Here is a 23,243-nt window from a genome sequence, read left to right as displayed (position 1 = left end):
ATGAAGCCTGAGGAAGAGACCCTTGGAGGGTCAGCTACACCAGCCAGACCTGGTGCAGGTCTGGCTGGTGTAGCTGACCCTCCAAGAGTCTCTTCCTCAGACCACCAGTACTGCTCCAAGGAGCGACTTTAACCCTCTCCATCCCCTTCAAATCTACCAGCACTCCTTTCACAGAAGATGTGTCCTGAATCAAGCAAAGAACTGCAGAACTACTTAAGTCCTCGAGATGGCTCCTGGTTAATGTGGCGCAACACCCTAAGTTCCCTGTTGAATGAGACTCTGGATCCAGCCTGCACCAGGAGCTCACCTTGGATTGACCACAGCCACCTGTGCCTATTTGACCTGGCTTACCTGCTGGGTCTTACCCAGCAAATCTTATTGAACCACTGCCTCAGCTACACTGCCCTGCAGGCAGCTGCAGCTACCAGGAGGCAACACCAAATGAGACAACAGGCGTTGTGCTTCAGCACAACTAAAATAAGTGGGATTTCCATTCATTGTAACTAGTTTGCCCCTTTGAGACCACTAGACTAAGGACTCAATCAGACATTCCTTTTCTCCTTTAAAATACTAACAGCAGAGTGGGAGAATCAGTTTCAAACAGTGAAATGGACTGGAGGATAAAGAGTTAAACCTCTTCTCCCTTCCCTGCATGACCCCCAGGCAAACTGAGGCTGCACAAGCCTGCAATTTGCATTTACTGGAAGGCCTGATCTTCATCTTTACTGCTCAAGCCTTACAGTGTCATTCTTTGGACTGGAGCCTCTCATCTCCTTTAATGGTTCTCCAGGTACCCCTGGGAAGTTCTGAAATGGCTCAGGATAGAAACTGCCACATGCTCTTCTAAATCTACTGTCTTGTTATGGATGCCTCTACTGAGCAATCTACTAAAAAGCAGAAAATGTCCATATGCTTTATTTGATTTGCATAATTTATCTGGAGCAAAAAATTCTGACACCCCCCCCCCCGCTACCATACACAAGTAGGATTGCTGATTTCACCCCTCACTAAGGGATGACTGTCTAAGTGAGCCTAATGCAAAGAAATCCAGGCTGTTGCCATTTACCTGCATTCCTGCCTTCCCAGATACACTGCCCTATCAAAAAATGGGGCCCCATGGCAACAAAAAGCTGACCATTGCCACCCAGGTACTTGCCCTGAGGTGTACACCAAACTCCAGTACAGGCTGCACTCTGGGAGTCCTTCGATTTGCGGCTTGACCCAGGGCTGCACCGCTCTGGAGAGTAATAAGTGCTTGTTGATTGCCTGCATGCTGGATTCATTCTCTTACCAAAATAAATTATATGGGGGAAAATGACAAGACACCAAAGGGCTCCCTTACAGAACAAAAAGTTCTCCTGCCCAGCAGGAAGGAAAAATAATGAGAGACCGAGCAGCACACTCAACTAGTGCCTCTTGGCCTCTCTATTCAGAGATCACAGCGCTGGCAGGGATGTATCAGCAGCCAGTAATTTGAGATATCTGTGCCATCTCCAACTGTACTTCACTGATACATTAACAGACAAATTCACATTTGCTTTAGTGGCTGGTAACCAGAACTCTGTCAGTGAGCATGCTGTCATCTTTCCACAATGTGAATAAGAAAGCAGTTTGCATCCTAAGGTTGAAGACAGGTGTTGCATTCTTACAGCAGAGGGTTTAGTTTGGAATCATCGTCACCCTGTTCGGCACAAATGTATCTTTGGAGGGCAAACAATGAAAAAACAAAAATTTGGCAAGTTGCACTGTAACTCAGTTTGAAACAAGGGGGGAAAAACTGGCTAGGGAAAGCACTAATCGGATAGCGCCTGCAAAGTTACCCAACAAGCTTTGGTTTATTTTATTTATTTATTTGAAACATTTATTCGTTACCTTTCTACCTTATAGGAACTCAAGGCAGGATAAAAAAAATAAAATAACAATCATGCAATGAATAAAACAAAGTTTAAAAACATAGTTTAGGACTGCCAATAAATATAAAAACAAAGTTAATTAAAAGTAGTCCCAAATAAAAATGTCTTCAGGTGCCTCCTGAAAATTGGCAGTGAGGGGGCCAGGTTCATCTCTCTAGGGAATCAATTTCTTAATCGTGGGACCGCCACCAAAAAGGCCCTCTCTCAAGCACCCAGCAGGTTAGCTTTGTTAGCTGATGGGACAGTCAGGGTGGTCTCTCCCTGTGATCTTAACTCCCAGGTAGGAACTTATGGGAGAAGATGGTCCATGAATCACTGGAGTAGCTTTACAACTGTTATCCAATAGTTGCAGAGTTCAGCTTATTAAAAATTTTAAAGGATGAATGTACACTTTGATGGACATGAACGTGATGTTGTTTTAAGGTTAACTTGAAACATTAAGGGATGGACCAGAGTGATGACTGAATCGGCATGTCTGTCTATCACAAAAACGAGACAACTGAACTTTTAAGAGCTCTTTTGGATCACACAAGTGGTTTATGTAGCCCAGCATCCGGTTTCACACCAGTTGCCATGGAGGGCCAACAAACAGCACAGAAGGCAAGATCTCCCTTGATGACTTCCAGCACTGGTCTCCAGAGGTATACTGGCCCTGCATACCGAGGTCCCCTTTAGTCACATTTACTTTACTTCATTTATTTTATTTACATTATTTATAGTCCACCTTTCTCACTGAGACTCAAGGCAGATTATACTGTGTAAGTCTATGCAATCAACAGGACGAGACATCCAATAAGCAATGACATAGGACTGGGATTGCAGAAATCTGAGAAAAAGCAGAAACCTAATCAAAGCATGACACTTTAAACAATCAATAAGTGGTATTATGTAAGCAGAAATTCAATGTACTGAGAACAAGACAATGCATATAGCAACTGATTACATATTACATACAATATTAAAAGTCCACAGATCTGTGCCCTTCCATGAAACAGCTCCTGTCCTGACCCATTCCTTTGTAATATAGCCCTATCGCCTTTATAAAAATGCCCTCCTGAACAATTCTGCTTTACATAATGCCAGAAATGTGGGAGCCTGCCTGACATCCTTAAGCAAGGCATTCCACAAGTTGGGATTCTCATATGGCTGCCAGGTGCCCTTACCCTCCTGGTGGGAGGGGGGGCCCAGAACTTGCCTCTATTTTCTTCTTGCATACAATGACATCACTTTGGGGAGTGATGTCATTGCACGGGCCCTGGAAGTGCCCCCAGGCTTTGTGCATGGCTGATTGGGAGTGATGTCATCTTGCTGCACAGGGAGTGATGTCATCACGTGCGCCGAGAGTGTGCCCAGGAGGTCTGTTCCCATGCTTCCCCCTCACACACCAGCCAGGTGAGTGGTGTTACAGACAGGAGGCAGGGAGTAGGGGTTCCCCCACCCTAGGTTCTCACTACAGAGAATGCACAACCATGGCTAGTAGCCACCAACGGACCTCTCCTCTGTGAATCTGTCTAATCCCCCTTTAAAGCCATCTATGCCCATAGCCATCACCATGTCCCTGGGACAGAGAATACCACCATTTAATTATTTGTTGAGTAAAGAACTACATCCTTTTATCCATCCTGAACTGGTTGCTCATCAATTTCATTGGGTGCTCCAACCTCTAGTAATATGGGAGAGGCTCACACAGTACGTGAAAAGAAAACCTTTGACTGCTCTGTACAATGCACATTTTTTCATCCTGTCTCCATAGTACTATGAAGCAACAGGGGAACTTCAGCTGGGACAACAAAACACCCAATTGTAATAGTGAACACACTGGCCCCGATCCAACACAGAATAAGAGGATCAGCTTAATTTCTACCTGTTTTAGCAGCAGCCCAGCACACCAAAGTTAAGCTTTTCCCCGCCACGTAACTCCATGCCAAGAAAAGCTTTGCCGTAATATACAGGAGTTGTTGCTTTCCAAAGCAGCTGGGTCGGAGCCATTGAAAAGGTGCCTGCCAACACTAACTACAAACAAGATCTGAAACAACTCCTGTTCCTTTTTACAAGGTCATACCAAGGAGGACGTCCTCTGCCTGTATTATTCCTTTTCCCCCTCCTGCTCCACTGTCACTTTGGCGAATGTTCCGAGGACAGGTTAATTTCTTGTGTCACCTCCTCGCTCGACCATCACAGAGTTGCAGACAGGCCCTGTCACCCTTGTCAAATGCATTCAGCTCATTGTCACCCTGCCAGCCAGCTGGTTCTTCAACGGCCCTGAGGAGCTGGACTTGCGGGAGCCAAACCCTCTGAGGAGGAGTAGAGAGAGCAATGCCAAAGCAAGCCCCGCTCATTAAAAGCAGCCGGTGGAAGCGGAAGATCATGAAATCCAGGCCACCAAATTTGTGGTCTTCTCTCCCAGAGGTAAAGATGGTGGTTGGTGCCCTTTCACTGTGGGTACAGAATTCCTCCTGTCTATTAAAAAGACCCAGCAACGAAAGATTTCTAGTTATACCTGCAGAAGTCAAAATTTTATAATGATAATAAATCATATCCTTCACCTTTTCACTCACAACAGCTGCCCCCAAACCAGAGGATGTAGCAACGGCCACAGGAATGGACAGTTTTTAAAGAGGATTAGAAAGATTCATGGAGGATAGGTTTATCAGTGTCTACTAGCCATGGTGATGACAGGGAACCTCCACATTCAGAAGCAGTAAACCTCTGAATACCACAGCCAGGAGGCAACATCAGGGGAAGCCTTGGCCTCTATGGCCTATTGTTGGCCCTCCAGAGTAACCGGTTGGCCACTGGTTGGCCACAGGATGCTGGACTAGATGGACCACTGCTCTGGTCCTGCAGGACTTTTCTGATGTTCCTTTGTCCTTATCCCAAGTTCTATCTCCTTGCTTTTGATTACTTTTTCATTGCAGACCCATTCGCTGACCCAAGAGGGATCCTGGAATGCTCCAGGGACTTCTAGCATTGAACTCCTCCCTGATAAGCAGACAGCCCTGGTTGTCCATGGTAGGGTACCTGCAGAATGGCCAGCATTAGTCGTCCTTTTCTCCAAAGGGTGTTTGCCTTGATACTCTGCAGCAATCTACCACTATCGGGCTCAGTGCTTGCAACTCCAAGTCCCTCACTAAGCAGATTATTTTAATGGTGTGCTAAAGGGAACAAAGATTCAACTGGCATTCGCTAACAAACTGGGGGACAGTTGCAGAATTTTCACATTGCAGGGAGCACAAGCAAAAACTGAGGTATCAACATGAGCAAACCAACCTTTCAAATGGTCTTTTTACTGTTCAAAGCAACCACTGGAGAAAGCATGTCCATGACTAAAAATAAAGTTAGCCTCCACATACACACAAACAAATACATCTTTTGAATTTATCAGCATTGTCCATGGGCAGTCTATTCATTCTTTACATAAAGCGATGTATTTCACATGGAATCTGACACCTTGCTGAGAATCTGGTTTATGAAAATTGCAGAAACTTGCTTTTAAATCAAATTTCTAGCCTTTATGGAGGTGGAAATAAGTTGGAGGGCAAGTAGGCATCATCTACAAAAAGGATCCAAAGGGGTGAAACTTATGAGCCCTGTAAGAATTGCTTATGGGTTCTTGCCATGTTCCCTTTTACCCATTCATTTTCCCTGCCTCTCTCACATATACATCTCTTGCAGTAAAAAATGCCAAATTCTACCCAAAAATGTATTAGGTTTCTAACAAAGCATGCAAGTTGAACAAGCTTATAACACACAACCACTATACACCTGATTCTTACCATTCCTATCTGAAGAAGTGAGCTGTAACTCACGCAAGCTCATACCCTACCACAAATATTGTTAGTCTTATAGGTGCTACTGGATTCTCACTCTTTTCTACTGCTACAAACTGACTAACGCAGCTACCCATCTCAATCTATTACCATCCCTAGTTCCATGTACAGCCAGCTCACCAGTAAGACACCCGGCATATGATCCAAAAATTGTGGGTGTGTTTCCACAGTTTTGCATGAAGAAGATAACCCTCGGGAACAGAGTTTCTCTCCCTCCACTAGGCTGATTTGCTGCTCTGGTTCAAAACTGGAGTCTTGCTTGTCACAGAGAGCAGGCAGGGTAGGATATACAGTTCCTGAATCTTCTTTCTTTCACTCAGATCTGACAAAGCAGCTAAGCCATCTGTCTATCCTTAGGGCAGACAAGAGTGACTGCAGGAACGACAAGGACTGCCCAGTGCCAGTGTCATAAATTACCATCTCCCTGCCCCAGTTCCAGGACTTCAATGCCATCCTGTCCTCTGATGAAGATGACAGTAAACCAGGACCCTCATACAGAGGCCCTAATGCCTCTGAGTCATCAGCTGTTGCCGATGTAAAAGCCCCCAGTTCTAATGACCACAAACCCATTTCCAGGCAGTATTACCCCTGAAAGCTGGTCCTCCAGGTTCACTGTCCCCTACTAGTTCATGAGTAGAAAAGTAAAATGGCAGTGATTGAGGTGGCATTTAAATGGCACAATGCACACACAGCTATTTGGTGCCTGTGGGACAGAAGTCATGAATATTTACAGGAGGGACCAGAACATTCAGGAAAATGCAGAACTAGAGGAGCCTCTGGCTGCTGGCACAGCAAGGTTCCGTCAGGGTCTGGCTTGGTGCTGATGCGACACTGCTGAAAACCCAGTTCCAACAGCATTCTATGGTTAGGGCCACACTAGATGATCTCCACATGCGTCCCCCTCCCATTTGAATAGTTTATACTCCCACATTTCTGTCATTCTGGAGAATGTGCAAAACAGTAATGTTCAAGGCGACAATTGTTGTTGTGGATATTCCGGGCTGTATAGCCGTGGTCTTGGCATTGTAGTTCCTGACGTTTTGCCAGCAAAACGTCAGGAACTACAATGCCAAGACCACGGCTATACAGCCCAGAAAATCCACAACAACCATCATTCTCCGGCCGTGAAAGCCTTCGATAATTTAAAGACAAGATTAGAAGGGCACCAGGAGGGCACCTTCATAACAGATAGGATGACAGTCCACCGCAATGATTGTTGTAGGTCTCACCTGCTTTTAATGCACGGTCTTTACCTTGTAATTCCACATACTGTATTGGTTGCCTTAGTTAGTTTGTTGTTTGCATTGGCTTCTAGTTCCTAGTCCTATTGCATTGTTCATTAATTGTCTTATAATGTCTGATTGCCCTGTTTTATACCCTGTAATCTACCATGAGTCTCAATAGACATACGGACGGACGGACAGACAGACAGAAGCAGTTTTGGATGCCACAAGTGAGAATGGATGAGGACATTTAACCCTTTTTCTTCCTACTATGTGTCCCCTCAAAACTGATCTACCCTTCCTCACTCCCAGACTGCTGATCTACACCTAAGAAGATAATATATAATGTCCTTGTACTACGACCAAACGGGGTACAAATTGGGCTTTGGCCTCCAATTCTTTTTACAGAAGAATAGAAAGTTTCCTTTCTACATGCCCAACTTCCTTTCCTATCACTTCTTCTCTTTATATAGAATGTAACTCATCCATTAGCCTCGGGCTACAACTGTGGACTCAGATGGTCATAGAACCAATTAAGCTGGCCTCTTCCTAGAGGAAGTGAACAACCTCACACACACAAAACCCTCCCTCCTTCTTAACGGGCAGACAGTCTATCACAGACACAAAGGCACATAGTCGGATCCAGATCCCATGCCAACTAAGCAATCAGTTAACTTCACAATATCAAGGCTGCTCCACCTTGTTCCTGTCAGAAAGGCAGATCAGGGTCAGATTAATTAAGGTGGCTTTCACACACGCATGCTGTTTTCAGCAACATAATCTTCTGTGCCACGGCTTGGCCACTAACAATGAATAGCAATGGATGGGCAACCAAGGTCAGCTGGAATCGGTTGACAGCTGTTTTCAGAACCTGGGCCGTTTTCACACTACTCACCTTCAATCAGAACGCCACGGAACATTGCAGAAAAACCGCGGAAGATAGTGTTTCCTCGTGCGAGTTTTGTGCGACATCGTGCAAAACTTGCACGAGAAAACGCTATCTTCCTGGTTTTGTTCGCAATGTTCTGCGGCGTTCCAATTGAAGGTGAGTAGTGTGGAAACGGCCCTGTTTTCAGTGCCAGAGTTCTTCCATGGAACACATGGGGAAAATAATACAAATAAGTGTTCCTCTGAGCATGTGTCCTTGTCCCTTTCTACACCAGCTTCTTCTAACTCCTATGTCAGCAGTTTCTAAACTATGTGCCAAAGCATATTTGCAGGCCACAGGAAACAAACCAGTTAAAGAACAATGAATTAAGCGAGTACAGGAGTCTGTCTGCTGCATCTTTGCATGATGCCCCGGCCCCGAACTTACCTTGGGCCGGCGTTTGCAGGCCCACGAGGCCGGAAGAGAAAAGCAGGAGCGGCTTCATTGCCGGCCCCGAAAGTAGTCGCGCCAGCAGCCTAGGCAGGGAGTGCGCAGATGATTGAATCCCAGCCGGCCAATTACAGCAGCCGGCTGGGAGCAGCCAGGGCGGGAGCCGTTGCCCGACCTGAGTGAAGTAGATTTCACTCAGGTCCTCTCGCCCTTTATTTAGCAAGGGGCCGGCCTCCCTAGGTTGCAGTTGCTCCTGAACAGCGATCCCCACCCACCCTCCGGAGGATTAGTTGGGCTTTAGCTATGGTTATGAAGTTGTAAGGGGTTGCAGGCAAGGTTGCTGTGTTAGTATGTCATCATTTGGGTATGTTTGTCGTTCTCTGTGAAGGCTGTTAATATGCTTATTTGTCACAACTTTAAGTGGGCGGTTTGGGCATTGGGCACCGATCCCTTGGGCGGGAAAAAGGGCCTGTGCGCACTGTTTTCCCATAGAAGGGATCCCCATAAGGGGTCTTGGACCAGGCTTGGCAGCGGTAAGCCCAGCTCGGGGGCTGACAGAACAAGCCTGCATTCAGGTGACGGGGGACCACGCAGAGGCTACCGCCCAGTGTGGCTTCCTCATACGTCACCCTGTGGTGTCCCCTTTTCAGCAGGCGGGCTGACAGGGTAGAGAGTCATCGGTGGGCAGGCGGGTCTGCCGATGTTGGGATCCGTGCCCTACGCCACCAAGGCTCTTTGTTACGCTGTAATCAATAAAGTTGTGGCCTAATATTTTCCAAAATAAGCGTCAGTGTGTTATTCTGCCTTGAAAACCCGGACCGTATCAAGCTGGGCCTGCAAATACTGCTCTGGCCTTGCTCCATCCAATCAGCCTCTGCTGGGGGGGGGGCAAGCTATTTTGTCCCCATCTCTTCATTGGTGTAACTGGATATCAATGAGTGAGGGACAGCTTAATTATTTGCCCCTGGAGGAGGCTGCCTGCTGTGTCTCTGCTCTGGGACTGACTCCTTCCAATCCAAAGCCATGCCCAAAACAGCGGCTCACCTGTAAACATAGAATCCTCTGAGGAAAAGTAAGATGAAAACACAGGGCATAAAAACGAAGCCTGCTTCCATTTTTAACTCCTTGAAAAGCATGTCTTTAGTTATCCGAAATTTGGAGAACGTGGTGGCATTAGCTTTCTATTTAAGGCTTTCTGCCTCTGGCTCTATTACTCATCCTGTTGTCCCCCACCCCAACCTCTTCTTTCTTCCTTCCCACCATGGCATCTTGTTCTATGCCTGCAGCAGCATCCACTGGTCCATCCACGAGCCTCCCTCTCCTCCTCCTTCAAATACCTCCTCAGATCTTCCCTGCTCTGCGCTTTCAATTACCCAGTTAATCCTTTCCGCCTCCTCCACATCTCCTCAGCACCTGTGTGGAAAGCTGTCCTCTCCCTCCAACGGGGCCCTCTTTATCTTTTTTACATTGTAATCCCTCTGGGCAAGGACCCTGTCATGTTTGTGTGAAACAGCAGCAAATAAACACTGCACACAGCCCTGAATCAAAGCCATTCTCAGTACACACTATCATCACGGCAAAGGGTAAAAGGCTTTACATAGGCAACTGGAGGCCAGTTCTCACAGCATACTGGTTTTGCTTTGTTCCTGCCCTGCACCCAAGCCTGTATGTTTTAGAGATTCTGAAAAGTACAAGCTGTCTGGGGGAAAGAGGAAAGTTGTCAAGAATGTCAGGTTCCCAGTTTACCCCATTATATGCTTCTGCACAGGCCAGCATTAAGCACCTATGGGCTGGCATTATGTGTGGGAAAACCTTGGCCAGCACAGGCCTCTGCTGTGAGTTACCATGGCAACTGCATTGGGCCTTTCTGCTGCAGAGACCGCAGCATGTTGCGTTGAGGTGGTGCCTGATTTGCAGCCTGCCTTCTCCCTCAACTGAGCCATAGGCATGAACTTCTGGTGGAGAAGTTTCAAGGGATATTATTAGACAGAATTGCGGGGGATAAGGATGAGGGACGGGGGCCACAGGAAAAGGAATATATTGCCCCCCTGCGCTGTGAATACATGAAGTTGCCTTATACTGAGTCAGACCATTGGTCTGTCAAGGTCAATAATATCTATTCTGACTGGCATTGGCTCTCTGGAGTTTCCAGGACAGGTTTTCCACATCATCTTTCACCTGATGCGTTTAACTAGAGATACTGAGGACTGAGCTGATATCAAGCAATTGCTCCGCCACTGAGCCACAGCCCCTGCTACGTCTGCACACGAGACAGGCAATGCAAAATTGTAAGAGACATTTTGTATGCTCCAGGCTTCTTTCATAGACCTCAAAGGGACAAGCTGCACCTGGATACTTATTTTCTTACTTATTTAGATATTTATATACCACTTTTTCTCTCCAATGAGGACCCGAAGTGATTTCTGTTATTTTCCCCACCCCCACTTTATCCTCACTACAACCCTGTGAGTTAATTTCTTATACCCCTCTGGAGGGAAAAAACCCACACAAACAGAGCAATTTAGCTATCTCAGCTACTTAACAATCTGGGCTGCCAACAGAATTTCTAGTTAATTCATTGTCTACTGTTTAAATAATGTATTAATGGAATATAATTAATTAATCAGCAAAGGCATATAGTGAATGACTCCTCTACAACTACGGAATTCCTTTCCACAAACTTCCACCAAAGTCTGAGCTAGTATATTTTCCAACAGGGGTATAAAACTTTTCTCTGGGGGCAGGCATTCAACAGCCAGGAAAAGTATGAAGTAACTTTAACTGAACATTTATATGGGATAAATGTGTGCTTTATTTTTATCTATACTGTTACACATTCTGACCTCCTCAGAAGGAGTGGAATAGAAACTAAACTAACCAATAAATAAATATTACTAAAACCTCAGAACAGGAGTAATGAAGGAAGTGTAAAAGGTTAAAAGGAGGCTGATAGAGGTTTATAAAACTTCAAATGGTACTGAGTAGATAAAAGGTTTTTTTCCTAATTTATAAAACTGGAATGTGGGTACATTCAGGACAGACAAAGGAAGCTACATTTTTATACAATATATAATTAATTGATGGAATTTGCAGTAACAAAATGTGGGAGATGGTTACTGCCTTGTAAGACTTTAAAGGGGGATTCGCCAAATGCATGGAGAAAATCCATGAATGGCTATTAGCCATCATAGCTAAATGAAATCCCTCTATTTAACAGGCAGTATACTTCTGGAGGGGTAAACAATGGGTGAGAACTATTGACTTCATGCTCTGCTTGTAAGACTCCCTGAGCTTCTGGCTAGCCACTGTGGGGAAAAGGATGTCATATCAGACAGCCTCCACTTGGCCACGAAGCTCACAGGATAATCTTTCACTGGATGAGTTCAGACATAATGGAAATCCATAGTTTAATTAAACAATAGTTAGTGTGCTTCTTTGAATGCAGGCTGCTCCACTAACAATGGTAAAGTAGGCTCTGACAAATCAGAATCTGAAGCCATGGTTTGAAGTTGGCTTGTCAGCCATACTTAATCTTATCCAAGGTTTTGTGTCAAGCATGAATCCATTCAGTCTGGCCTAATCCTGGCTTGCTCCCCAGCACTCCCTAGCTACAAATTCCTGGCCAAAGCAAAGGCAATGAAAACAACATTTGCCAAGGCACAGCAGAATTTGAGCAGTTGTCTAAGAATTTCACAAACTAACAGCTCAGTCCTATGCAGAGTTACTCTAGTCCGAGACCACTGAAATCAACTATGGTTGAAATACACTATGATTCCATACTAGGTCCAAATCAATACTTACTATACTTAGGAGGGCTATTTTTGTGTACTTACTGTAACCACATTTTCCCCAACAGTTATGACTGATGGGGGAAGAATTATGGTTACTGGAGCCCGTAGACAAAGAAGGATAGAATAGCCCCAAGGGCTGCCACACTAGCACATAAAGTTACTAGATGTCTGGTAGGAACAGGAGATCCCCTGCTGGTGCTCCCAATAACCTGCTGGTGTTCAATTGAGTGGCAAGGGACAAATGCAGTGATGTCACTGCACTGTGCAATATTCTGAGAATTTCCTCCATCTCTATGGTTTTTACCTTAAAGTTTCTGGGAAGTGCTTACACAATGCAGTGATATCGCTTCTGGTTACGCAGCTGAAGTGATATCAAAGCATTGCGTAATGCCATTTCTCCAGGTTTCCATCCTAGACTGGAAACCCTACTAGCACATGGTGCCCCTAGTTTAACGCCATCCACACAGGATGTGGGGGAAACAAAATATAGGGGGAAAGCCCTAGACAAATTATTTTACAGTTCTTTTACTATTTTAATCCTGACTTACAGAAAATAACAGAATGTTTTTTTGTGGGAGAGGCAGAAGGCACAAACACAATATAAATAAAGGAAAGAAAAATAAAAATAAGAGCTGACAAGTACAGGGTCAATTACGAGTGGATATGAACAAGTCGTTTCTCTGAGCTGCCAGCAAGATGGCAATTAGATGCATATCTTCCAACATTTCCTAGACGAAAATGGAGACAGTTGCGTATTTATAACACCTGTTCTGATGCCACCTGAGAACCGTCTCTCTTCTCTGCCTGCCATAAGTTGTATTGATTGACTCCACAACAGCCTGTTCTTCATTGGTTTCCAAAGCAGAGGGAATAAGTACACTCCCTAAATAGCCTTAGAAAAGAGAGGGGCGTTCCTCCCTCCTTTCCAAGTGATGCTTAAAGATATGTACGCTCTCAGGAAGACAAATGAGAAACCGAAACCAAGGATTGGCTCCTTAAGAGAGCATTCGGGGCCAGAGAGAATGCAGCTGTTTTTATCATTTTATCTTTTGTATATTTTTGAGGGGATTGCTTGAACTCTCTTGGGTGCCTTGGCTGAAAAGACTATATAATGCAGTAAATGAATAAAGCAAACTTAATAACATTTGATCTCACTTATAGAAGAGCCGCAACCCAAATCCATTTAGCAGGATTTACTCTCGGGGTAGGCAGTTGGTTGTGGGGGAGGATACCCTGGTATTTTGCATCCCAGTGCAGGCATTTATGTGGACCGTCACTGAGTCCAGGCCCAATTGCCACAAGATTCCAGAGGCTGAGGTGCAGAAGGGAAACCCCCTTCTGCATATATTGCATACGGCAAACACACTGCCAGGAAAACAGAAATCTCTCTCTCACACACTCTGTGAGAGATAAAGAAGCAGATACAAGAAAAGAGAGTATTATCCCTGGTAAATAGGGACAAATGGAGTCCATCTGGGACTAGATTCGGTAGTGCTTTTTGTGCTCTTATGTACTTTAATTCCTTCCCTCCCATCTCTGTTTCAAACTAAACTACAGTTTGCATTTGACCTCCAAACCAGCCCTGCAAACCAAAATCAAACCGTGATTTGCCAAATTCAGACTCTGTTGATTTGAAATTTTACTCTAGGATGAATTGTCCCTTCCTTCCTCAGAGCTCACAGGCACTTACTGGTTAACAACTAGAGGATATCCATTTTTAAACTTTTCTACACCATCCAGTGTTGGCCTGGTAAAACCTATGTCTTCGCTGCACCACCCCACTGCAAGTGGCATTCACACCACCAAATGCTTCCACGTGAAACTTCACTGCACATAGAAAATTAGCTTTTAGACTACCATTCACCCTGATATGTTACTTTTCTGTACACAGGGAGTTTGTGTGTGTTTTGTATATTTATGTGCATGTACTAAGGACCTTTCATGTGAACCCCATGGCCTGGAGTGATATAGCTAATACACAGGTTTACTCCCTGCAAGTTGTCAGGCAGTTCTTTGTGGCACTTGCCAGAAGGTGAGTGTGAGGGGAGGAGACACAGTTGTACATGATGGGGGGAGGAGGAGGAGGAGGAGGACAGTCCGACAAGGCCCAGTCCTGCAGATCTTTCTAAAATTTGCATGCAGAAGACAAGGCACAAGGAGAGGGACCTTGTAATGCCAGCCATTTGATGGATGGGTGAGACTTGGAGGCAGGAAGTGAACTGAATGTAGATGATCAGAGGGTATTGTAATGTAATAATTATTGGAGGGGGGGATGAAATTATTGACAGTGGGGGTATGTGAAGCTGCAGAGACGACAGAAGCCTACACACCACATTACTTAAAAGGCTGACAATTTTTTACCTCAAGAAAAGCAGAATTGTCACTTACTTGTTTGGGAGGTACGTGTGTGGAGCCGCACATCTATCTCCAAATATTGCTTCTCTTGAAAGGCTATCACATTTCCACAGCACACAAAGAGCAAGCACATCAGCCATCACGGCACACAAGCCTAGATTCTCTTCAATTGGATGGGAAAACTCAGATCTCATTCTCCAGCTGGGAGAATCATACATGACATTCCCCCCCCCCCCAGGTATGTCCCTGGATCAGGTCATAGCCGTGTTCTGGGAGCACTGGGCTTCTGAGGTGTCCAACACACAGCAGAGGGGGCTCAGGCTGTTCTCACCACCACCACTTTCCTGACCTGAAAAGGCCCCAGGGATCTCCTACGTTCCCACCAGGGGCTCCACACTCACTGACATGCTACATTTCAGTTTCCCCAATGGAGGAACTTGCAGCTCGCTCTGGCCCTTCTGTTGGGGAGAGGGCACAGAGGGTGCGAGGTCCAAATCCCTTCTCCCTGTGCACTGTGGAACCAATCCAAATAGGACTCCTGCATACCTGTGGCCCTACTTGTGGAAAAACTGAACGTGCAGTTAGGCCTCCTCAGATATGAAAGCCTACTAAGTGATCTCAAGAAAGTCATTATCTCTGCATCTAATCTTCCGCAGGGGATCGTTTTAAGGTTAGACTGCTGTTTTGACTTCCATGTAGTATATAAAGATTATGTCAGTGGGGGGAAATGTTATTCTTCCATCAGACATGACACCTATGCACCTATCATTCCATTCTTCATCACGCCCTTCCTCCAAACAGAATATATATACATGGTTCTCACCTCCTCCACTTTATATCCTCACAACGGTGCTGTGAGGTAGATCAGTCTGAGAGTGTATGACTGGACCAAGGTCATCTAGCAAATTTCATGGCTGAGTGGAGAGTTGAACCAAGTCTCCCCAGCCTGCTACACTAACCACTGTGCCCTCTTGCTCTCAAACTGCTCCTATAATTGCCACATAGCTGGTATTTTGGCATTTTGGCATTGGCACAATCCCTCACAGTAATTCTTTTCATTTTTTTAAAAAAAAGACCGACAAACCTACCCCATGTAATAGCAGTCTGAGGCCTGAACAATCAACTGCTCTTATGCATGAAGGGGAAAGCAGCTTTGAATGGGGAGGGGAGATTTTCAGCACCAAACATGATGAGGGAGGTGTTAAAAGCTCACCATGGATCTTCGAGGCAGACTGCAACCTCTGCACATGCATTGTGTAAAAAGAACCAGTTCTCAGCATCACAGATAGTTTGGTCCCAGTAAAAGTAACTGTGCAGCTCCACAAGGCTATTTCACATCAGAAGACGACTTTATCCCCTTCCCCCATAGCAGAATCCCATTCCAAATCAGGCATATCCGCTACTTAAAGAAAACAATGCTGGGTGTTCCATTCATGGAACTAAAAGGGTAGCATCAACTTTGGCCAGACTGCACAGGTATTCACATGCTATAGCACAGATCCACACACCAAAATTGCCTGCACATGGAAAACACAGTATTAGAGGGAAGGTTTCTTCATCAGCTTTCTCCCTGAGAAGCCAGCTTTCAATATTTTCAACATCACAACACGAATACCTCGTTCGACTCTCAGAAAGTTAACACAACTAAACTAGTCTACTATTGGTTTAAACAAGAACACTTTTATCTGCTGGATGGAATCACGTGCATGTCCAAAGTGATGCAGAGGACGCTGAACAATTGGCAAAAGGCCTTCTGTACAGATTGTTACTTGTCCGATTTGGAGCTTCAAGGAACCCTGGGCCCAATGACTTGCCTATCAAGGATCTCCTGCGTATTTCAGACTCTTCTGGGTTATGTTTTAGGTGCAATTCATACAGAATGCACAGGTTCTGTTGGACTTCCCCAATGACTGTGCATGGAGAATGCTATTCAATCTTAGAACATACAATTTTCCAGTGGTTGCACATTCCAGGGGAAGTCTAGTTTCATATAATGCATCACTCAGCTCCAGTTCCAGATATTTAGTCACTGCAAACAAGGTGTGCATCTCATCTCTTCCCACAGTAGTGGTAACCTGGAGTAAGCCAAGCCCCAGAGAAGCTGGTGGTATCATAGGGGTACAGCATGCACCCAGTAGGGAATGGTGTGGGTCTAAGAAGCAAAACCCATTGCCTCTCTATCAGGGTAAAGGTCAAGCTCCTGTAGTACATCAGCATGTTGCACCCCCCACCAAGTAGCCACTTTGGGGGCTTAGGTAGGGAACCAGCCTTGGCATTGCTGATCCTCTCACTGAAAAATCCCTGATCACCTTCCAAGGAACCCCCATCTTTAAAAACAGCGCTTGTAGATTAAAACACAAAGAGAGTTAGGAGACATCGGGGTTAGTTTTGCCCCAGCCTGAACTAGTGAGAGGACAGGAAGGAGAAGACTGGGCTAAAACTTCAGGCTTCTAGATATTAAGAGAGAAAATTCCACAAGGGCAGACATACAATTTCTTAGCAAAACACACCCAGGCAGTGAAGAGTAAGACATGTCTGTGGAGCCATTGGTGTGCAGTAAAAGAGAGAACACAGGCACATGGGGAATGTCTTAGGTAGGCGTGCAAATTTTGCATAAAAATACACATAACTGGGGAGTGCCAAGGAGATCTGAGATTTAATTAAGAATGAGATAGAACATACGCCACGCCACCCCACCCCCAATCATTTGTATTTTCACTTTCCTGGATGATAGGGGATATTTTAAAAAACTTGCAATGCACATAGATCTGTGGAGGAAGATGAATGTATCACATATGACTCCTGGAGTTCAAAGGAGAAGCCTGCAGAAGTGTGTGGACGGTCAAAGAAGGTGTACAGTGCCATCCTAAGCAGAATTCCACCCTTCTAAGGCTACCAAAGTCAATGGGCTTAGAAGGGGGTAACTCTGCTTAGGATGGCTCTGGCAGTTTCTGCAGTGTCATGGTGACTATCAAATTCAGGACAGATACAAGAAGGTTAAAAGAGTGAGGTTAGAGTAACAGGTGGAGCTCTGGGATCAAATCATCGCCTAGTCATAAAGGATACTGGTGATCTTGGGTCAGTGATGTTGTCTCCTATCCTGAACTCCATGGGGCGGGGGAGGAGGGAGAATGGGTTACAAATGGAATATATTAAGTTCAGAGCTGGGGCTCCTCTGGCAGGTGTGGTTAGTCCCTACTGATTGCAAGAAACACTGTCTATAAGCACACCCCTAGAAATGCCTCCCAGGGCATGCAGCTGATCAGCTGCTACCTGTGTAAGCTGTAGTCTAGCAATAAGTGGCTGATGTGCACCAGAAATCATGTGCATGAAAATGCAGGAAGTGACTGGGTACAGGAGGTGACCTGGGTGTAAGGGTGAGGCATGACGTATGCAACTGCTATACCAAGGAAAAATATATGGGTGCATGGCACAGATTCAGTTCCGCCGCCAGAAAACCTGTGGACAATAGCATGTGCCATGTGCCTAGCTGTTCAGAAGATGCATAGGTAGCTGTGGTGGAGCTCTGTGGTGGAGCACAGTGAAGCCTGAGCTTGTGCACAGTGCAGTCTGGAAGTGCTATCAGAGCATTGGATTAGGCCTTGCACTCCATGAATTTCTTGCATGCCATGAAACTCACTGTCTGATCTTGGGCCAGACTCTCTCTCTCTCTCTCTCTCTCTCTCTCTCTCTCTGCCTAACCTACAGGGTTGTTGTGAGAATAAAATAGAGAACCATGCATGCTGCCCCCTGAGCTCCTGGAAGGAAGAGTGAAATAAGATACCATAAATACACAGATGGAAAAGACCACAATTGCTGTGGCCTTCCAGAAGTACTTTTGCACATGTCTGCCACACAAAGATGCCTCCGTGTACATGTGCTACTACTAGTTACAGTGATATGGGTACTGTAGTCACTGCGCAAATTAGATTTCACAGCAGCCGCACGGAGGGCAAGCCATGCATGACAGCATAGGCCTGGTGGGTACATAGCACAGGCCTGCAGGGAAGCTTATGTGGTGAGAAGGAACCCAAACATTCATCATGACTACAACCAGAAGGGAAGGCCTGGAAGAGCATAGCCAGGAAGCATGGAAGCTGCATACAGGTGCAGACACTCATGAAGGTGCAATTTTGGAGCACATGACTGAAGTGTGCACTACAGGGAACATGCACACCTGTCAAGACTTTTGAGACTCAGATCTAGATGGTGATGGTGGACTCTGGGAAATAAAGGATGGTGACTGACAGTTTGGTGTGGTGGTTATATTTGGACTAGGATATGGGAGACCCAGGTTGGACTCCCCACTCTGCCATGGAAGTTTGCTGCGTGCCCTTGGGCCAGTCACTCTCTCTCTCTCAGCCTACTTCATGGGGCTGTTGTGAGGAGAACGAGATAAGCTGCCTTGGGTCCCCATTGGGCAGAAAGCCGGGGAATGAATAAAGTACATAAATAAATAAAATAAAATAAAGGTTGGTGCTCGCAGATCCAGGAAAAGTTGGAGATTGATGTGATTTTGTGAAGGTAGGTAAAGGGAACAGCATGGTGCCACCAAAATGGAGCTGATGGGTATTTCATCAAGGTGGTGGTTTGGGTAAGGCCGATTGCCACCTTGAGGTCAGGTAGCAATTTTCCCCAGGCCAGTTTGGCTAGGGTTCCTGATGGTGTTTTGCAATCTTCTGAGCATGGAGCAGGGGTCACTGGGGTGTGTGCGGGGGGGAGGGGAGTTGCGAATTTCCTGCATAGTGCAGGGGGTTGGACTAGATGACCCTAGAGGTCCCTTCCAACCCTCGGAGTCTATGATTCTATGATCCTGCTTAACCAAAAACCACCTGTCCCATTCCTTATAGCCCCTTGCCCAAAGAACTGACTGCATCTTCTGAGAAGGCAGTGAACACGGGAACTTCAGCCAAACCCTGAAATCTGGCACTCTGAAGATTTCAGCCACCCTATGCAGGTTTACTCAGAATCCTACTCCAGTCTATTGAGGGGGGGGGGGTGGCGCTTCCTCCGAGGAAAGTGTTGTGAGGATCGCGCTGCCAGCCACAACGCCCGCTGCGCACCCTGGAAGTTCTTTCCCAGGAGGTGGGCGCTGCATGCAGCACAGGTCTTCGGCCTGGGCGTTTGGCTTCGGTCTGGAAAGAAGGCCAAGCGCCGGAGGGGGGCAAGCGAGGGAAGCGGGGGTCGCAGGGCACAGAAGGATACAAGTGCTCGCAGCAAAGGTCAGGCGCCTGAGGCGTGCCAAGGCGGCGCAACTGGCAGGCCGGCCGGGGCGCCTCGGCGCCTGGGGAGGCTGGCGAGGGGCGGGGGCGCAGCACAGGCCTCGATCCTGGCGGGCAGGCCCGGCGGGGGAGGAGGCGGGCGGGACTCACCCAGCACGAAGTAGGGCAGCTCGGTGTTCTCCAGGTCGTCGACCACCACCATCTCGCCGGGGAAGTCGTTGCGCACCGAGAAGAGGAGCTTGGGCTCGGAGGCCGAGGGGCTGTGCATGATGCTCAGGTCGTTCTCGCGCAGGAAGGGCAGCGCCGACACCGTGATGCTCTTCAGCTTGCACTCCAGCTCCTTGGAGGGGTCCGCGTCCGCCTCGGCCGGCCCGGGGGCTGCAGCACCGGCGGCCGCGGCGGTGGCAACGGCGGCCGGGAGGAAGCAGCAGCAGCAGCCGCCGGCAAGCAAGAGGCACCAGGCAGTCCAAGCCATCTTCAGCCCCAGCCGCCTCGCCTCGGCTGCCAGGCGCGGAGGAACTGGCCGAGGGGCGGGGAGCGAGAGCCCGGAGCCGGGCGGGGGGCTCGCGATTGCGGCGGAGCGAGGCAGCGCAAGCGGGCGGCGGCGAGGGGCCCTTTGTCTGCGGAGGAGCGGCTCAGAGCGGCGGGGCCGTCTCCCAGCGCCTCGCCGTCCGCCTCCTTTGCATCTTCTTCTCCCTGCTCGCTCCCACGCGCGCACCGAGGCGGCGGCGGCGGCGGCTGCTCTTCTCCGCCTGGGCGATCGGCGGGAGGGGCAGCGACGAGGGTTCGGTGGGACTCGGAAGGATGGTGGGATTGGAGTCCGGTGGCACCTTAGAGACCAACCCGATTTTCAGGGTATGGCTTTTCGAGAGTCAAGCTCCCTTCTTCTGATACAGGAAGGAGATCCTTGAGCCTTAAAGGCTGTATCTGAAGACGCCTCTCATCCTCCCTTGAAGATAGTTTCAGGTGGGCAGCCCTGCTGGTCTGTAGTAAAAGAGCAACATCCGGGAGGGAAGTTTTAGGTGTGTAGCCCTGTTGGTCTGCAGTAGAACGGCGGGACTGGAGTCCAGTGGCACCTTAGAGACCAACTAGATTTCCAGGGTGTGAGCCTTCGAGAGTCAAAGCTCTCTTCGACAGATGCATGTGTATCTGAAGAGAGCTTTGATTCTTGAAAGCTCATACCGTGGAAATCTAGTTGGTCTCTAAGGTGCCACTGGACTCCAGCCCTGCCATTCTACTGCAGACCAACAGGGCTACACACCTAAAACTTCCCTCCTAAGGGTGTTTGGAACTGCACGTTTAGATATGCACAGGCCTTTTCGTTGTCCTGAAAACTCAACGGGAGATGCACAAAAGGAGGCAGGAAAAACCAAGTCAGGATCCTCCAAAGGGACTCTGTCCTAGTCTAGCATCCTCTTGGTAACAGTGGCTTCCAGATAGCCTCCCAGGAAGCCCTCAAGCAAGGGGTGCACAGCTTGAGGGACTCACAGGTACACTGCCTCTGAAGGTAGAAGTTCCATTGAATTACCCTCCAGGAATTTGTCTCATCCCATTTCAAAGCCAGCTAAACCAGTGGCCTTTCATAATTCCACAAAGTGCATAATAGACTTCTTACCCCTCCAGTTGTGTGTGGAAACACTGAGATTTCCTGTGAAGGAAGAATGCCAGGTAGCCATATTAGGCTGTCACAGCAAAATAAACCAGGAGGCCAGTGTTGCCGTAGAAACTAAGAATTTATTCCAGCCTCAGTTTTCGTGAGTCAGAACTCGCTTCATCAGCTGCGTGGTGTGTGTTCATCTAGTACACTCTGCGCATCTGATGACGTGAGGTCCAACTTATAGAAACTTATGCTGGACTAAATGTTTAGTCTTTAAACAGCCATTGAACTCCTGCTTAATTTTGAAGCAGTTAAGTTGCATTGACTTTAAAGGGGAAGAAAGAGGCTTGGAATCTGAGGAATTCTGTTTAGCCATGTATTTTCGTTAGGATAGGAGAAATGCCATTTCTTATGAACAAGTTGCATTCTTATTTATGGGAAATACTGACTGACAAGCAAAGGCTTGAAATCTTGGACACACGCTGTACTCAGTCAGAGGAGAAATACCAAATTAGAATGAGCCAGTCTTCTGACTTCATATGTCTTTATACCTATTTATACCCCAACTTTGACCTTTATGGTGCTCTCAGGGAAGCTCATGTCAACTGAAATAATTTCATAATTAAAACAAAAATGTAAGTAGTGTTTAACGTATTTATATTCCACCTTTCCACAGATGTCAGGGTAACATATATGGTTCCCCTCCCACACACACACACACTCCGCATTTTATCCTCAAATTTAACTGAAAGACAGTCAGTGGCCCAACACCCCCTAGTCAGCCACATGTTACAAAATACTCAGGCCGTCTCTTTCAGTCAGAACTGCATCACGTTTTCCCTACTGGGAACTCAGTTCCTAGCCATTCAGGGGCCTGATTCAGATAGAGACTATGATGTCCATGCACCATTTTCTGTCCCAGAAACCAATCCCAGGGTCATTATTTCCCCCATTGAGGAATCCTGTTGTCCCCCTCAGGACACATGGAGCCCCCAAGAGGGCAAATAGCACCCACCCCACACTGTTGGTCTCTTGGGAAAGGCATAAGAACATTATCTCCACATGCCATGGCCCTGGTCCAAATTGGGTCCGCACACACCTGGGAACCAAGTTCCCAGCGGAGAACTCACAATGTACATCTGATTAAAAGTCCTCATGGTGGACCCAGGCATGACCTGAGGACTTTGTAATGTAGTTTAGGCCCTGAGTGGGAATTTGAACATGTGTTTCCCTTTTTTACATTCAACATACTACCTATTCTACCATCCTGGATGTCAATGGAAGGGAGCCAGTTTGGTGTAGTAATTAAGAGCGGCAGGACTCTAACCTGGAGAGCCGGGTTTAATTCCCCACTCCTCTGCTTGAAGCCAGCTCAGTGACCGTGGGTCAGTCACAGCTTCTCGGAGCTCTCTCAGCCCCACCCACCTCAAATGATGATTGTTGTGAAGATAATAACAGATTTCGTAAACCACTCTGAGTGGGCATTATGTTGTCCTGAAGGGTGGTATAGAAATCGAATTTTGTTGTTACTACTTTCAAAATCATTTTATGCCATCTATATAAAATCTACACTGATGATTCCCAGCGTGGTGCCCATGAGCAATATGGTGCCCACCCATGTGTTTCCTGGCATCCATTTATTCATCCCCAAAGCAAAGAGCCAATGCTGGTTTTCTTCTTCTGCACTGGAATAGGAGGTGCTTCAGAAGAGCCCAGGAATTGTCTGCTGCCTTTGTCTCTCAAAGGAACACCCCTTTGGTAATAGCAGCCTTTTTGGCTAGAAGTGTTCTCTCAATTTATGGACTCTCCCAGCTTGTTAAAATTAGACCTCCCCTCATGGCAGCCATTTTATTGTGGGACCCAGTACTTGTCCCCAAGATCCCAAAAGCACAGGCTCAGCAAGCTTGGGACCCTGATCTACTTTTATCCTAAATCACAACAATAAGCATTCCATCTTGTCCAAGATCGCAAAAGGTTGTGTCACTTAATGAAGC

At 46.9% G+C, this 23,243-nt stretch overlaps 1 protein-coding gene across 1 annotated transcript in view; it reads right to left on the bottom strand.

The window, feature by feature from the left end:
- ASTN1 (astrotactin 1) overlaps positions 1-20,127 on the bottom strand; it is a 241,140-nt gene extending 221,013 nt beyond the window's left edge. The window contains exon 1 of the mRNA XM_054980818.1: positions 19,803-20,127. Within this exon, the coding sequence (XP_054836793.1) occupies positions 19,803-20,127 (325 nt within the window). The remainder of the gene's footprint in view (positions 1-19,802) is intronic.
- Positions 20,128-23,243: the final 3,116 nt, after the last annotated feature.

Source organism: Eublepharis macularius, chromosome 5, assembly GCF_028583425.1.
Source record: "Eublepharis macularius isolate TG4126 chromosome 5, MPM_Emac_v1.0, whole genome shotgun sequence".
NCBI lineage: Eukaryota > Metazoa > Chordata > Lepidosauria > Squamata > Eublepharidae > Eublepharis > Eublepharis macularius.
This window is presented reverse-complemented; position numbering and strand designations above follow the sequence as displayed.